Source organism: Acipenser ruthenus, chromosome 11 (assembly GCF_902713425.1).
Source record: "Acipenser ruthenus chromosome 11, fAciRut3.2 maternal haplotype, whole genome shotgun sequence".
In the NCBI taxonomy this organism is placed as follows: domain Eukaryota; kingdom Metazoa; phylum Chordata; class Actinopteri; order Acipenseriformes; family Acipenseridae; genus Acipenser; species Acipenser ruthenus.
This window is the reverse complement of record NC_081199.1, coordinates 32,476,678-32,492,996: the sequence shown is the minus strand read 5'-3', so window position 1 is coordinate 32,492,996 and position 16,319 is coordinate 32,476,678. Positions and strand designations below refer to the sequence as shown.

Below are 16,319 nucleotides of genomic sequence, written 5' to 3'. Positions count from 1 at the left end.
AAATCATTTTGAGAGTTGTTGTTATTATTATGGATGTTTCACACAACAATCAGTGGTTTAATATCAGCAAACCCTTTATAACACCGATAAACAAGGCACTAAAATTTGGAATGAAACATCATTTTTAACTTCTGAGGCTTGTATGCATTTATATGAGTGTGATGCAAAATACACTAATATTCCACGATGGTTTTATCTTGCAGGTCTTGACATTTTATTTAATTTTGTTTTTTGTTGATGGCTGATGTATCTTTTTAAACACATTTAAAATAAAAAACTAGTACACTTCCAGGGGCTATCCCTCACACACAAAAAGCACTTGACAAGAATCAGGATTAATTTATTCACAAAAAAAGAGTATATATTATTTGCTGTTGTGATAATGCAGTTTTAAACTCTAGACTGTCTGAACTGCTTTATATCTATTGCCATAGTGACCAAAGGCCACAGTTGCTGCTTTCACTCTGTGACAGCTGCTGGAGTGGAACTCCTTTCCAATTTGGCTAACCTGAATTCCAGCATGCTGGGGTGTGAATCTATATTTAGAAAGGTAGGATTAAATTGCAGGGGCTCCAGTCCAGGCACTGCACATTGATCTGCCTTTTTCCAGACAGACCTGTGAGCCGAGAACAGCTACGGCCTTCTTCTCCTTCCAAAGCCCACTTTGTCCACTGAATGGAACCCTCAAAGACCATGATAGAAGAACCGCGTCTATACCAGAGTACGCTTCTACAAGATGGCCTTAAAGAACTCCTTGATGAGAACAAGTTTGTTGATTGCACACTCAAAGTTGGAGATAGAAGCTTACCCTGCCACAGACTCATCATGGCAGCGTGCAGCCCCTATTTTCGGGAGCTTTTTTTTTCAGAAGAAGGTAAAGAGAATATAAAAGAGGTTGTCCTTGAAGATGTGGATGCCAAAGTAATGGATGTGATCATTAAGTATCTGTATTCAGCTGAAATAGATCTCACTGATGAAAATGTACAGGAAATCTTTGCTGTGGCTAGCCGTTTCCAGATTCCCTCAGTGTTCACTGTATGTGTAAGTTACTTGCAGAAAAGGCTTGCACCTAACAACTGCCTGGCCATTTTCAGGTTAGGTCTTCTCCTGGACTGCCCAAGATTGGCGTTGACAGCACGGAATTTTATTTCTGACCGTTTTGAGACAATATCAAAACAAGAGGACTTCATTGAGCTTGCGTCGCATGAACTTATGACCATTATTGCAAATGACGCCTTAAATGTGGAGAAGGAAGAAATTGTGTTTGAAGCAGTCATGAAGTGGGCTAAACATGACAAACAGAACAGAGTTAAGAGTCTAAATGAAGCTTTTGAGTGCATCCGCTTCCGCCTAATGCCAGAGAAATACTTTAAAGAGCATGTTGAAAAGGATGATCTTATCAAGGCCAACCCTGACCTTCTTAAAACAGTCCAAGTCATTAAAAATGCCTTTGCTGGAAAGCTTCCTGAGACTGGCAAAAAGAAAGATGAATCTGGAGAGGGTGCTGTGAACGGCGATGTAGGAGATGAAGATCTGCTGCCTGGTTACCTGAATGACATTCCTCGATATGGCATGTTTGTCAAAGACTTTGTTCTGATGATCAGTGACACAGCAGCAGTGGCATATGATCCAAATGCTAATGAATGCTATCTGGCAGCCATGACTGAACAAATCCCTAGGAACCATGTCAGCATGATCTCCAAAAAGAACCAAGTATATGTTATTGGAGGGTTATTTGTGGATGAAGAAAATGAAAAAATCCCTCTGCAGTCCTATTTCTACCAGGTAAAAAAACAAAGTACACTAACCATTTAACATGCAATGCAAATGCAGGATATTTGATGGAAAGCGGATGAATATTAATTACCAAAGAGAGATTGGGTTCTTAAATTACAGAATATAATAAAGAAATAAATCCCAATCTGTAATTGATCGCCAGACCACAGGTGGTATAAATTATACATACTCAAAATGGTTTAATGCATTCATAGAAAAAATATTAAAATAGAGACGTCACTGGCGACGGTCAATGTGTCTCTCCCAGTCATGTTGCATGCCTTCATCTGTCTGAGGGAACTTATTTTCTATATTTAAATAATAGAACATATTGTATTATATAAAACAAATTAAATAAAGCACTTCAAAAATTCTTCAGCTCTTTCTCGAAGTTAGAATACAATGTTCCTGTCAATACAGTAAGAAATAACAGTAGGATATTACAGGCTCACTCAATACTTACACTGTATTGTGTTTCAGCTTGAGAGTCTTACTGGTGAATGGATTGCCCTCCCCCCACTGCCTTCTCCAAGATGTCTATTTGGGATGGGTGAAAATGATAACCTCATATATGCAGTTGGCGGCAAAGATCTCCAGACTGAAGAAGCTCTTGACTCAGTGCTATGCTTTGATCCAGAGTAAGTTTACCCATCATTAAAATATTAGTGTGGCGAGAGTCACAGAGCTACAAGGTTTCATATATTTGGTTGCAGTAAAAAAAAGTCTCTCAACTCTTTGATGATGAAGCTAGAAAAGCCTGTATCAATTGCCCTTATAATGGTGAATGCCAAAATATGTGTGTGAATTATAGCTGAGCACCTTTCTGACCGGCTTGATAAAAGGACTTTAAAACTGCTGTTCCCTTTTATTTTGGAGACAACATAAGGACTGTTTTAGTTAGTCCCTCTGGTGGCAGAAGATAGATCTCACACATGGTTTGATTTACTTTAAATTTATTTATTTATTTATTTTATTTTAGGTCACTCAAATGGAGTGAAAGCAAAAAGTTGCCAACAAAGGTCCATGGTCACTCTGTGGTTTCACACAATGGATTGGTATACTCTATTGGAGGAAAGACTGATGACAAGTAAGTTTATGGAGATTGTAGATATAATGGGGTTTCCTTAGCTGTCATAGGTAACATTCTGGAAATTGGTGTTAAATAACACACACACATTTGTTTTAGTATTATGACCTACAATATGTTTAGATAGAGAGAAATTGTTACTTTAAAAATAGAAATAATGCAACATTCGTTTATTTTTCCCTAGAAAAACCATCAACAAGTTGTTGGTCTACAATTGCAAGAAGTCTGATTGGAAGGAGCTGGCTCCCATGAAATCAGCCCGTGCCATGTTTGGAGCTGCTGTTCACAATGGCAAAATCATTGTGGTTGGAGGTGTGAATGAAGAGGGCCTAACTGCTGCTTCTGAAGTTTATGACATCGCCACTAACAAGTACGGGATTTACAGCCTTTTCACTACCTCTATTTTTTTTAGCTAGAAGCCATATTGTAAAGAAACATACAGTATAGTATCCCTGTACCAACCTTATCCAGAAAATTATTAGTTTAAAAAGTGTTTCTAGTCAACATTTTAAAAAGAGAACACAATGAATAATGCCTCAAATGTTAAAACAAATGCAGAGATATTTTTATGCATACTTCAGAAATTAAACTGTGTATGTAATAACTGACATGTGCTTTGCAGGTGGGAGGCAACAACAGAATTTCCACAGGAGAGAAGCTCCATTAATGTCATTAGCAGTGGTGGATCACTGTATGCCATTGGAGGACTTGCCATGGTTCAGCTTGAAAACAAAGAATTTGCACCATCAGAAGTTCCTGATGTTTGGAAGTAAGTTTGCATTCCCTTAAACTCTTGAGAGGTTGTTTTTGTCAGAATATATTTAAAATGTGTCAGCAAAACTGTCTACATTTATTGGCAATTTGCATTTGTTTTACCCTGCATCTGAAACAGCCAGCTCATCATGACACTGTGTATGTGCAAACAGCTAAACAAACTTCACATATACAGTATAATGGTCATTTGCTGACTTTTATACAGTATGTACCTTTATTTTTTTAGAGTATGTTTGGGAGATGGCCTTGAAAGTTTCTTTAATCTTACTCATACTTCTGAAAAAGCAGACAATCCACTCTTTATTGCATCCACGTGCAGCACGTGTCTTCTGTAACTGGGGAGATCTTGCAAGTTTAAAATCAATAATTTGGCACTTCCAGAACAAAAGCCAGCAGTACCAAGACTATCACAATAACAACCACCTGCTGGTACCTGTTTAGGTTTAGGTTTATGTTTGCTGATGATAATAAGCCACTACAATGTAACCCTTCAATATGTTTATTTGTCTATGACCAACACATTTTTCCATTTCACCTCAGGTTTGAAGAGGACAAGAAAGAATGGACTGGCATTCTGAGAGAGCTCCCCTATGCCTCTGGAGCCTCCTGCCTCTCAACGCGCCTCAATATGTTCAAACTCACCAAATTATAAGATTCTTCTGATATTTTAAATTACAATGTAATGATAACACAGAATTTTCACTACTAGAGCATTTTCTTTTTTTTAAATGTTACTTTTCATACTAGTTTAGTTTCCAAACTCTTCTGTAGACATTCATCTTGATGTTTGTGCTGTGCGAGATAATCTCTAGGTTTTAAAAGGAACATCCTTGCTGACACATCATTTTTAAACTGTAAAAGAAGCATCAGTTTAGAAATTAAATAAATGAAATGAACAAACGATTACATTAAATGGTTTTGAAATGTTCCATTTATTACACTTAGCCTGACGTCCTTATCTAACTTATCGAATACTCCGGTTGTATTGCATGTTGAATTTAGTTTTTTCAGTTAATTCACATTTTATACATTCATTTTTGTCAAATGTAAAAAATCAAATACTGTTCTGCAAAATGTCAAACAGCCTACTTGTAAATAACAACAGTATTGGGTACCATTCTAAAAAGCAGCACTGCATTATCTTATGATCTGTTTTTTTTGTGAAAGAATATACAGAAGAATATTGGAGCACAATGCAATTGGCCGCATATATATTTATTTTGCAATAGGCTGACATGGTTATCTAATATAAATATTAAATAGTTATTTATAATGAAACTTTTTTTTTAAAATGCCATTCACTTTACGAATGATCTGTAAATAGCTTCTTTCGTAGGTATTCCTTCCATGCATCCTGTGTTGAGAGTTCCATTGAGTTCCATTCAAAGTGAGGAATCTGTTGAAACAAAATCATAATTTCCTATAATGTGAGAATCATGTAGTGCACAGTATTTCACTTAAAACCAATCATTATGAATATGATGTTATTTCTGATTGCACAGAAACCTTATTTGTCTAAAATGTGGAATACTTTTAAATCTATAATTCTTAACGTTTGTAAAGTAGTCATTGCACTTCAATACACCTACAACAAATGTTAAATACTGTTGACTTTTTTTCTCCAAATTATGCTGTGTTGTTCAGCAGCTTTGAAGCTTGATTGAGTACTTTCTTGAATTCAGCTGATTGATTTAGGTATATACATATTTTGTTTTCCATATATTGTACTTTTTATATAAACAGAATACTCAAACATACAAAATGCTGGCCATTAACAACTCATTCGTGACAGATGTAAATTATACATGTAAATTATATATATATATATATATATATATATATATATATACACATACATACATATAATGGTAGTGAACAAAAAAATGGAAACACCTGGGTAAATGAGGGACACCAAGTATATTGAAAGCAAGGGCTTCCACATTGGTGTGGCTCATGCGTTAATTAAGCAAATAACATCCCAGCATGCTTAGGGTCATGTATAAAAATGCTGGACAGGCCTGGTTGCCTATAATTATGGCTAGCATGGCTGCAAGAGGAGACCTCAGTGACTTTGAAAGAGGGGTGACTGTTGCGAGCAACGGTGTCTAAGGTGATGGCGGCATGGAACTCCGAGGGAAAGACATCATCAGCAAAGGGCAACAGTGGGCGGAAGCGCATACTCCAGGATCGTGATATCCGTGCATTAATTTGAAGTGCAAGGCAAAACAGGCGAGCAACTGCAGATCAATAGACTGCAAATTTCAACCTGGGGCGCGAGAACTCCACAGAGCAGGATACCACAGTGGCCCAACGCCCTATTAAGTGACTTTACATTGGTGTTTCCATTTTTTTGTTCACTACCTGTATATATATATATATATATATATATATATATATATATATATAATTACACAAATACATACTTGAACTACATGATAGCCCAGAATCTCCAGGTGTCTCTTTCTCATCATGGCTTCTCCTTTAATGTGATGGGAGTTTTTACAGAAAGATTTGGAATCAAGGAATTCCACAGCAACCCTGGAGATAAAAAATATAAAATACAACTGACTCACCTCTGCACAACAATACTAATGTCCTAAATGGAAATGTAAATGTGTCTGTATCTGTGTAATCATCTTCCAAAGTTGCTTCTGTTCAATTTACTTTTGGAACAATACACTTTAAAATGGTGAAAAACTAATGCTAGAAAACGTGAGGTTTTACAAATTTATGCAAATGTTGTTTTAGTCAATATGGAAAGCTAAGCTGTTTGTTGTGTGCCTACACATGCCAAGGATGCTCACTAAAATGTATTAACAATAAAAAAAAAAAACCTACATAAATAAACTAAAGACTGGGATCTCACCGCTCTGCACCTGGGGGTAGTTCTCTTCTTTCCTTTAACTGGGTGTCTGTTCCCCACTGCACATTCCTCCCCTCGCTTATCAGAAGGGGGCTTTGCTCCACATACGGAAGAGGGGTTTTGTTTTTATCAAGAACACATTCAAAATCTGTTGGAACAGGTTAATATGTTTTGCGAGCTTGCAGAATATATTACTATGTACATTTATAAATAAGGAAAGAAAAAGCAGTTGCTTCTGTATAGCAGACAGTTCCTAATGCCTAAATACATTTGTGTCACCACACAAAAAATATAATTTCAAGACTAACATTGGCTGGGTTTAGATGCACGTGAAAATCGATTTGACAGTCATGACTGTGTGACACACGAATACTTTGTGAAACAGCACGACTGTAAGGGCAGGGTCAATCGCTTTCTCTCTATACAAATAGCTGTAAAAACCCATGTAAACCGGAGCAATAATCGTGCTTGTGTCTCACGAGATTTCAGCAGCCAAGATCCTGTTTAACTGGTGGAATCTCACTTTATTCCTCAGCAAAGCCGTACCAAACCACACAAACACACACACACACACACAAGAAAGAACGCAAAAGACGCTGCAAATGTAAACCTCTCGTATAGCCTATTATTGTTTGTATAAATGCATGTTGTTAAGCACAACTAACCAAACTTTTAGCCTCTTATTATTATTAGTAGTAGTAGTAGTCGTATTTTCTTTCTATAATTATTTTAAGATTTTTTTATTTAAGATGTCCCAGGAACAACAGAGCTGTATTGTAGTGGAACCCCCCGTGTTCCCACATTTTCCACATACATTTATAGACTACTTTAATTAAATAAAACTTTTAGATGGTACACATATCTATTTTTAAGTAGTAAAACGTGTACTTAGTAGAAGTTCTATTTTATATACTTTTTGTGTGTGTGTGTGCATGTTGAAAAGGTAACGAGACACAAACAAGTAATGCGTGATAATTTTGGAATGTGTGCGACAACAAGTTAATTATTTTCTCTTGTTAATTTTTTTACATCTTTATGGAAACGCATGAAGCTCTCCTCACGATATTCAGTCATTCTTTTCCCAATTACTAGGCAGACATGGACATTTAAAATATCCCCTCCCCTAAATTACTATGAATTGAGTAATCTGCATTGGTACGGCCGACTTTTCAGAACAGCATAGCAATGCATTTCCTGAAAAGTACAGCAAAAACATTGTGAGGAAAATCGTCATGACTTTTCCATGTAAACGCCGTCACAGTTACTGAAGTATTATGATGAAGAAATGAACCTAAAAATATAATTTATCAAGTAAAATGCATCGTGCGTAGCAGAAGCTGCATAATTAAAACAAAAAAAAACAACATCCATGGAAAAAGTCAGTAAGCTTATTATTTAAACGAATGAAGCACATAAATGCCCTGATCAGTCTGTTAACGCAAATTAAAAGTGCATCTCTACAACTTACCTACTGCATAGAAATAAGGCGTGAGCAGAGAGACTTTGGCATAGTTAATCCCTCCCAGAATCTCCCCCAGCATTTTATGAATTTGCTGCTGGACTGCACTTGCATTACCATTGCCTGAAAAAGAAGGAAAAAACTTGAACATTCAGCATTTAAGAACATTACAAAGATGTCACAGCTTTCCAGGATTTATATAGCATTCAAAATTACAAAGCAAAGGTAACCAACACCTCAAAGGAGGGAGGGGGTTTGATTGCTGTACTGATGGATTATAAAGATTAATATTAATGACACCTTCACAGTAACTGTTTTGCACAAATCCTGAACTATCTAATGTTACCTTAGGCAAGGTAGTTCATCTATGACTATAAAACACTTAATGGTAGAATATGCAGTAAAACTAAAATAACCTAAAATGACAGGGCTAATCAGGTTCTGGGGGGACTAGTCTTTCATAATAATCTGACTTCTAAAGGCTCTTACTAACCGTTAAGTATCATTACTTTGTATTTCCCCAACCCTAGCACTGACCAAACCCTTATCAATTTGAGATACCTGTAATCTCTCCGTATTTCTTATTTGTTATCACACTGTGTGAGTATTAAATCTAAATCAGATTTTTATACAGTAGATGTTAAGGGACACTTACCTTTCCTTTGCAGCTGCTGGCAGAATCTGTCATGGAACCAAGGGACCTGAAATTCTGGGCATTCCAGGCAGACGGCTCTATTTAGCTCCATCAGCCGTAATCTGATTCGCATGTTCAAGGCATCAGGAAGAGCTATCATTGAAAAATTCAGACAATTTATAAATGGGAAGTGGGTTTTGTACGGTGAGCTGTGCCTGCCAACTGAATTGTGTGCATTCAAAAAGCATTGTCTGTTTTATTTTACTGCGCCGTCTACTTACTTTCAAGCTGAGCATCCAGCTTAGAAAGGAAATCCACATTGAAAATGGTTCTTATTAATTCCTCTGGGAAACAGTCTGCAACAGCCAGAGAGTATGCCAGCAGCACCAACAGGTGGGGATCAAATGAACCTAAGATAACAGAAAATTATGTTCAGAGTTTTGTCTTTGTGTAATGCACCGATAGCAAAAATTGAACTGTATTTTCCAAACACTTCTGATAATGGATGTTCAGACACAAACAAATTATTAATTTGTGTAATAGGGGGAATGCTAAAGCAACATTTCCAATTACACTCCTCTCAAACAAAGCAGAGAACTGGAACACAGCTCGTAGCTCACTGTCCCTGCTGGGATATGCTGTAGGCCTACTGATTCATCATATCTGTCTGATATTGTGTTTGTACTACTCTCCCTTCTGTTCTAGTATCCACTGCACCCACAGCTTACTTAAGTGAGGTTTGAAGCGCTGAATACAGGTCTCGAAAAACTCATCACCCTGGGGTGGATCATAGTCCAGCACAGCGAAGGGCAGGAGTGTGGCGTACGTTGCTGAATAATGAATCTGATGAAAGAGACAGAATGTTACAGAGCACAAAATGCACCCTTCATGAGCACAAATATACCAGCAATATGTTGCAATGAATGAAGAGACCATTTCAAACCTTATCAATGTGTCCAAGAGTCACACTGGCGATTTTGTCAAGCAGCGGGGTACAGAGATGGTTGGTTCTTGTTAAGAAAAGGGCAAGCTCGGGCACATTAGTCCACGTCACCTGATCTATTAACCTCTGAAAAGTGACTATCGTTTCCTCGAGAAGCATCTCTTCAAACCACTCTCCGGAGGTGTACTTGAGCTCCTCTAAGAGCAGGTCCAGACTGTCGGCTTTCTGCAGCCTGTCCAGGCCACATCTGTTCAGCTTCTGCAGCAGTTTCACATAAACGCTGGAGGTGGTGTGCCGATAGGAGGGGTCGTTCCGAACCCACTTGGCAATGGCCACGGCAAAAGCGTTTAAATCGCTCAGGTTACACTGTGGCAAGACAGCGTCTACTCGGGAGGTCACCACCTCATCCACCCGAGGGGAGGGAAGCATGGAGAGGACCCGGGTCAACATGGTCACCTCGTAAGGTACAACACTGACCTGCAAGTACCTGGAATACAAAACAACAGTGGATCTCAGAATAGATAAAAAGTGAACCTGATACAACTTTTCATTATATTTAGGGAAAACAGTAAAGTAGAACTGCAAAAATGTTATTTGTTCTATAGCATGTATAATCTGTATCGGAATAAGGTGCCACATGGTTTTAGTGGCTTGCCGCAGGAAGACCACCATCTTTATTATGGGTTTAAGGGATGGAAATAAGACTCCCATTGCATAGCAATTTGATCCATTCTAGATTTTATTTTGAGGCTATTTAGACACAGTATATAGGTTACAAACCCCGGTGTGTATAAATGTCCCCACAGTAAAGCATGGAATGGATCAAAGTGCTATGCAATGGGAGTCTTATTTCCATCAGAGCGTTTTCAATACCTTACATGGTTAGGTGTTGCTCAGTGCCGAGTTCTTTGCAATCCAACCATCATGTATCGGGGGTGTAATGAACATTTAAGGGAACAGCAGAAGGGATGCAACCGATTTTCTAGTTTTATCCATAAAAATCCAAGAGCCTGACAATAACTGCTGCTATATGAGAAAACACATCATTTACCTCACCAGCAAACTTCTCAGCTTTGTGAACAGCTCTGGGTTCTGACAGTGAAGTAGTATCAGGGCTTGGGTCAATCTTGCTATCTCCACAGGTTTATATGCATTTAAATTCTTGTAGAAAAATGCTGCAACTCTGTAGTGAAAACAATATATTATGCACTATAAAAAGAACAAAAACAGCAATTTTATTGTACTCCAAAAATATATGACATAGTTGGTAACTATGGGTGGGTGGGAGACAGGTAGTTGCAGATGCTACCCTATGTAGAAGTTGAATTATTTAACCCCTGAATGAAGATGACCACATAACTCAAGCTTGTTCAAAATGCAGCTGCCAGGGTGCTAAGTAGAACACAGAACAAACAAAAAGAGAGCACATAACTCCAGTACTGGCTGCACTTCACTGGCTTCCAGTACGTTTTAGAATAGATTTTAAGGTCTTGCTGCTGACTTACAAGGCACTCAATGGTCTGGCTCCTGACTATCTAAAAGAACTCCTGTGCCCATATGCACCTGTCCGTGCTCTAAGGTCAGCTGACTCCAGTCTTTTGCTTGTTCCAAAGAATAAGACCAAGAGAAAGGGTGAAAGAGCATTTAGCTATAACGCACCAAGATTGTGGAATAGATTGCCATCCGACATCAGAGAAGCAGAGTCACTTAATGTTTTTAAGTCGAGGTTAAAAACTCATTTTTTTGATTAGCTTTTGAATCCTGATTTTATGTATCAATCTATTATTATTTTAAACTTTCTGTTTTACAGGAGGAAAAATAAGAACCAAGTCCCATTACAGTAACCTTGAAGTACCAAGGAACAAGCTCAGTTCAGGAGATTCTGCAGAACTATTTTTGCAATTGCTTATATATCAATAACTGAGATATTTAACATTATTATTATTATTATTTATTTCTTAGCAGACGGTAAGTTATACAATATAAATATGCAGATATTTCAAGAAATCACAAGAAAAATGAGGACTAGTAATAGCTTAATAAAAGTAAAAAAATAAAAATAAAAAATAAAATAAAGCATTAGTTAGGACTTGACCAATTCTACAGGATCCTGGGAAGCTATTTTGAAACGTGTTAAGTCTAGCCATACACATTTAAAACATGCACAAGCCCAATATCCCATTGCAAAGCTGCTTTAATAATATAATGCTTTTACTTGTTAATTAGCTGTGGGTTTCTGCATTCCATTTCCTCCATGGTCTCTACTACTGCTAGAGCCTGCTGACAATTTAGCTCCTCAGCCAGTAATAATGCAGCACTTTCCAGTCTGAAAAAAAAAATGGTTTAGCCGAGGCAATGGTATACATATAATTAATCTTTTCACAGTAACAAATTGGTTTCTGAATCCTCTGGTAAGGTGTAGTTGTGGGAGTCAGGAACCAACATTTTGGGCATGTTAAGGCAACAAAAAAAACAAAAAAACAAAACAGAATAACTGCTCACCAATAAAAACTTAAAGCACACTATGGGCTCTTTTCAAATAAACGACTGATCAAGAAATGTTATTTAAGAGTACTGTATTTGTAAATACTGTAGCGATCTTGGTTCCCGCAGGCAGGCGCATCACACAGGGCGAGGCAATCCACACACAGGCGGAGGGTGAGCACGAACCCGGGACCTCTCGCACTAAAGCATAGCGCCGATACCGCTGTACAAAAGAGCTTGCTCCTTTGTAAGGAGCGTATATCGGGCTTATGTCTTTGTGTGTGATTACGTCACCTACCATCCCTACTGCTGCCTTCCCCCGTGCACACTACAATACTTTCAGCACAAGAAAAAAAAATAAATAAATAAATAAACTTCATTTGGATCTCATTTCTCCACCCCCCCCCTTTTAATATTTTTACTGTACCGTTCCCTGGTCTCCTGTGCAGCCATAGGCCCAAGTGCAGCGAAGAGTTTGGTAAAACTAACAGGATCAGTGCAGGTGTCGATAAGCTCAGTTAGCCTCTGTTTAGCAGCCAGTCGAAAGTCACAGTTATTGAATTGGAGAGACTGATAGAGGCCGAGGATAATGCTAAAATTTTCTGCGTCCAGATCTTTTAGATTGAGAAGAAAGACCCTGTTGCATTTTTCCAGCAAGGGCCTGTAACTGTACTTGACGTTACGGAGGAACTGGACGACTCTCCGGGTGTTATTGAAGCGGGATTGATCCATGGTGTCTAGGAGGGACTCAGCCTTTTCTATCAATCTGTCCCGGAGCCGCGGAGAGGCAAGGGGCGACACACTTATCATCAGCGTGGAAAGGACTCTGCACAGACATACATAACACATTACAGAGATTTACATACAGTAATGTTTTTCTTTTACTACAGACAAATAAATCACTGCTAGAGGTTTAAAATAACCTCACATTGGAGCATATCTGCCTTGTCCATGAACTGAAAGCAGAACCTTACATTGTTTTCTGAAAAATAAGATAACTACTAGCCTCAATAAGAATACCCAACCCAAATATGTATATTAATCAAATGACTCCTAGTAGATTCACCTTATGGCTTTTGAAATTGAGGCTTTTCCCTAGTGACAAGCAACATCAAACCAAGTCGACCACTTCGCTTTTGTTAACTCGTGAAGAAATTCAGGCTGTCAAAGTGAGTGTGCTAGTTTTATTCTAGCCAATATGAGTTTCAGCATCTTTACAGCAGGCATTTGAACGGTGTAAAGAAAATATGTGGCTATTGGAAGCTATACCACTGTCTGTACTAAAAAGCTAAAAGCATGCTGTCTTGATATTTACCTGGCATCCTGCACAGAGTCTAGTTTCTGGCTCACAATATCAGTGATTTTACCCATTAGAGTACTGTGCTGCATGTGCTGGTCATTTATGCATACAGCGAACTTTGAAAGTGTGGACATACTGAATCTGTAAAATGAAAGTAAAAGGATTTTTTAATTAAAATTGTAGTTGCCAGTTTAAAAAGATTAATACAACATTATTATTTTGGTATTTGCATACATTTATTTACTTGAAAGTTAAGCCAAAAACAGTGGACTAGGGCCCTGACTTTACTGTGTGGTAAGGCCCTTGCAATTGGCTGGAGATTTAACTGTGCAAGGTGGGCCTTACCAGACGTTAAAGCTTTCTCCTTTGGGTCCAATTGTATAATTAGAAAAAGGTCTGCTTATGTCAAACAAGACACCCAAATTCGTGTCTTGTGGGTTACATTCACGTACTGTACATTCATGGACTGACTAGACTCACAAAACACTGAAACTCAGTAACACCATACAACTACCACCAAACCTGTCAAATTTAACAAACTCAATATTGTTAAAAAGTATTTACCTACTTTTCTATTCGTATCCATGCCTCTGTGACCAATTCTTGAACCAGGGAATCATAAGGTTCCACATGTAACCTTTATTGAAACAAACGTTTAGGTATATTACAATATTCAACATGTACCAACAAGTAAATACCAGGAGAGCTACACTATTAATGCAAATGACTATATGCACATCTTAATTTACTGCTAGGAAGGCTTAAACACTTTAGTTTAGTAAGCAAGTGGCACTAAGTGGTCGAACGTGTTTACAGTACAAGCTAAAACCATTACGGGCAGCAGTGTGGAGTAGTGGTTAGGGCTCAGGGCTCTGGACTCTTGACCGGAGGGTCGTGGGTTCAATCCCAGGTGGGGGACACTGCTGCTGTACCCTTGAGCAAGGTACTTTACCTAGATTGCTCCAGTAAAAACCCAACTGTATAAATGGGTAATTGTATGTAAAAAATAATGTGATATCTGTATAATGTGATATCTTGTAACAATTGTAAGTCGCTCTGGATAAGGGCATCTGCTAAGAAATTAATAATAAATACATAAATAATAATGTGATATCTTGTAACAATTGTAAGTCGCCCTGGATAAGGGCGTGTGCTAATAAATAAATAACAATACTTAAGCTGTATAGCAATCCTGTGGTTTTTTTTTTTTTTTTTTTTTTTACCTCAGTACACTGTAAAGGAGGTCCACTAGCGTGTCGTCATCCAGAAGCTGAATCTTATTTTCAGCCAGCACACGCAAGGTGAGGAACTGTGGGTGAGTTCTTACAAATTCAACTGTCCGCAGCATCTCTGGCTTCTCCTTCTGAAACTGCCACAGCAAGCTCATTGCACAGCCCACGTGCTTCTCCGAGAGTTTGGCTTTGTTCTTTCCCACAATATCAAACACTTGATCTTCACTTGTGCAGGTACCCAGCTGGTCCAGCAGCTGATCACTGCCCGCCGCCCGAGAGTGGAGCAGCCTCCTTGAGGCTTGGCACAAACTCCTCAGCCGAAACATTCCAGGAAAAGCGTCAACAGCACGCTACGTATGCGTATGAATAGAAAACGGATTGATAAGTCCTCATTATTTAGGCTTTGAGGTTTGAAGGCGGAAGTTTTTGTGTTTCAATCTGACAGCATATAAACCAACAACAATTTAGTCGTACTGGAAGGTATCTGCAAGGAAGAGGAAAAATAAATGTTTGACTATGATTGGGTGACCAGACGACTCGTGAAGAAACACAGCCTGCTTTCAAATAGCCTGCTTTTTTCTCTCTCTTTCACAATTCCATTGTAAAAACAGAATGTTGAATTTAATGCTTCACAGCACCGAATATTTTTCGACTGTGTGTACCACTTTAAAAACTGCAAAACATTCAAATTCATTGAAGTGTTAAATATTATAAAATATATAACGTCCGACAACGGGAGGCTGTCTTTTTTTATTTACTTGCTTACTTATTTATTTTATTATTTATTATTATTATTATTATTATTATTATTATTATTATTATTATTATTATTATTATTATTATTTATTTCTTAGCAGACGCCCTTATCCAGGGCGTCTGCTAAGAAATGTAAATGAACACAGTAGATAGGGGAAAAGGCAATAGGCTATATAAGCATTTTAAACATCAGTAGGTCTGAACTACAGTATGGGCATAACTAACTTGTACAACAATGCGATGCTTGGCTAGTAGACAAATGTTGTTTTTTTTGTTATTAAATTATATACAATATTGCGTTTCCTAAATTATCTAATTTACAATTAACAAAACATAATTACCTTCAGTAGTTCATGACAGAGAGATCATTTGGTTTAACAGCACAGGCCTGGCTGAGTTTGACTTTCACAGTACTGTGCTGGATTGCGAATGTCTCTGTGTGTGTGTGTGCCCGTATCCCACGTGTTTAACTATCCCTTGAAATGTTACAGTCGGGATACAAAAAAAAGCCTTGTAAATTACATGTATTTTAACTAATCGGTTAATGTATCAGCTGTGTTACATAGGTTTATTACATTAAGTGTAACCAAAAATGAAATTCCATTCATACTGCAACCTACAACTGTACAGGAAGGAAAGTGTTCAGTTGCGTAAGAAAACGGCCTGTTCACGTAACTGCCATTTAGGGATCCTCTATATTTTGAGTATATTTATATCGCCCGTAACGCTTGAATGCATATACCGATATCTGAACCAATAAGAAAATTCAAAGAAAATAGCTTAAAACATTTAAATTCTATAGACAATGGGTCTCAGGAAAGTGTTTTTATTACAGCCATATATAAAAACAAGTTGAAAATTGTTGATAATCCCTTACCTTACGCCCTCAGTTTACCATAGTCCTACTAGTATACACGGATCCCACAAAACATTACCTTAAGGCTTGAATTGTGAGCCAAGTTGTTGCATTAGTAACAACATTATGTTGTATGTCTACAGCATCTAATCTCA

The 16,319-nt window shown here is 37.8% G+C and overlaps 2 protein-coding genes across 4 annotated transcripts; one reads left to right on the top strand and one right to left on the bottom strand.

The window, feature by feature from the left end:
- The first annotated feature begins 675 nt into the window (after positions 1–675).
- On the top strand, positions 676–4,550 carry LOC117426767 (kelch-like protein 41). Its single transcript, XM_034044722.3, has 6 exons — positions 676–1,785; positions 2,257–2,414; positions 2,756–2,863; positions 3,048–3,233; positions 3,486–3,632; positions 4,178–4,550. The coding sequence occupies exons 1-6, from the start codon at positions 676–678 to the stop codon at positions 4,287–4,289; spliced, it is 1,821 nt and encodes a 606-aa protein (XP_033900613.3). The 3' UTR covers positions 4,290–4,550.
- On the bottom strand, positions 4,551–16,131 carry fastkd1 (FAST kinase domains 1). 3 transcript variants are annotated; one of them, XM_034044720.3, is made up of 15 exons: positions 15,650–16,131; positions 14,544–15,036; positions 13,889–13,957; positions 13,336–13,461; positions 12,448–12,846; positions 11,752–11,862; positions 10,588–10,719; positions 9,537–10,023; positions 9,322–9,436; positions 8,875–9,003; positions 8,615–8,746; positions 7,969–8,082; positions 6,514–6,648; positions 6,061–6,175; positions 4,551–5,033 (listed from the first exon to the last, which is right to left on the bottom strand). In XM_034044720.3, the coding sequence occupies exons 2-14, from the start codon at positions 14,876–14,878 to the stop codon at positions 6,105–6,107; spliced, it is 2,355 nt and encodes a 784-aa protein (XP_033900611.3). In that variant the 5' UTR covers positions 14,879–15,036; positions 15,650–16,131; the 3' UTR covers positions 4,551–5,033; positions 6,061–6,104. The 3 variants fall into 3 exon arrangements, with proteins under 3 accessions (XP_033900611.3, XP_033900610.3, XP_033900612.3); XM_034044719.3 differs by having other exon boundaries at positions 6,504–6,648; positions 15,650–16,125; XM_034044721.3 differs by lacking the exon at positions 15,650–16,131 and having other exon boundaries at positions 6,504–6,648; positions 13,885–13,957; positions 14,544–14,585.
- Between the last annotated feature and the right edge of the window lie 188 nt (positions 16,132–16,319).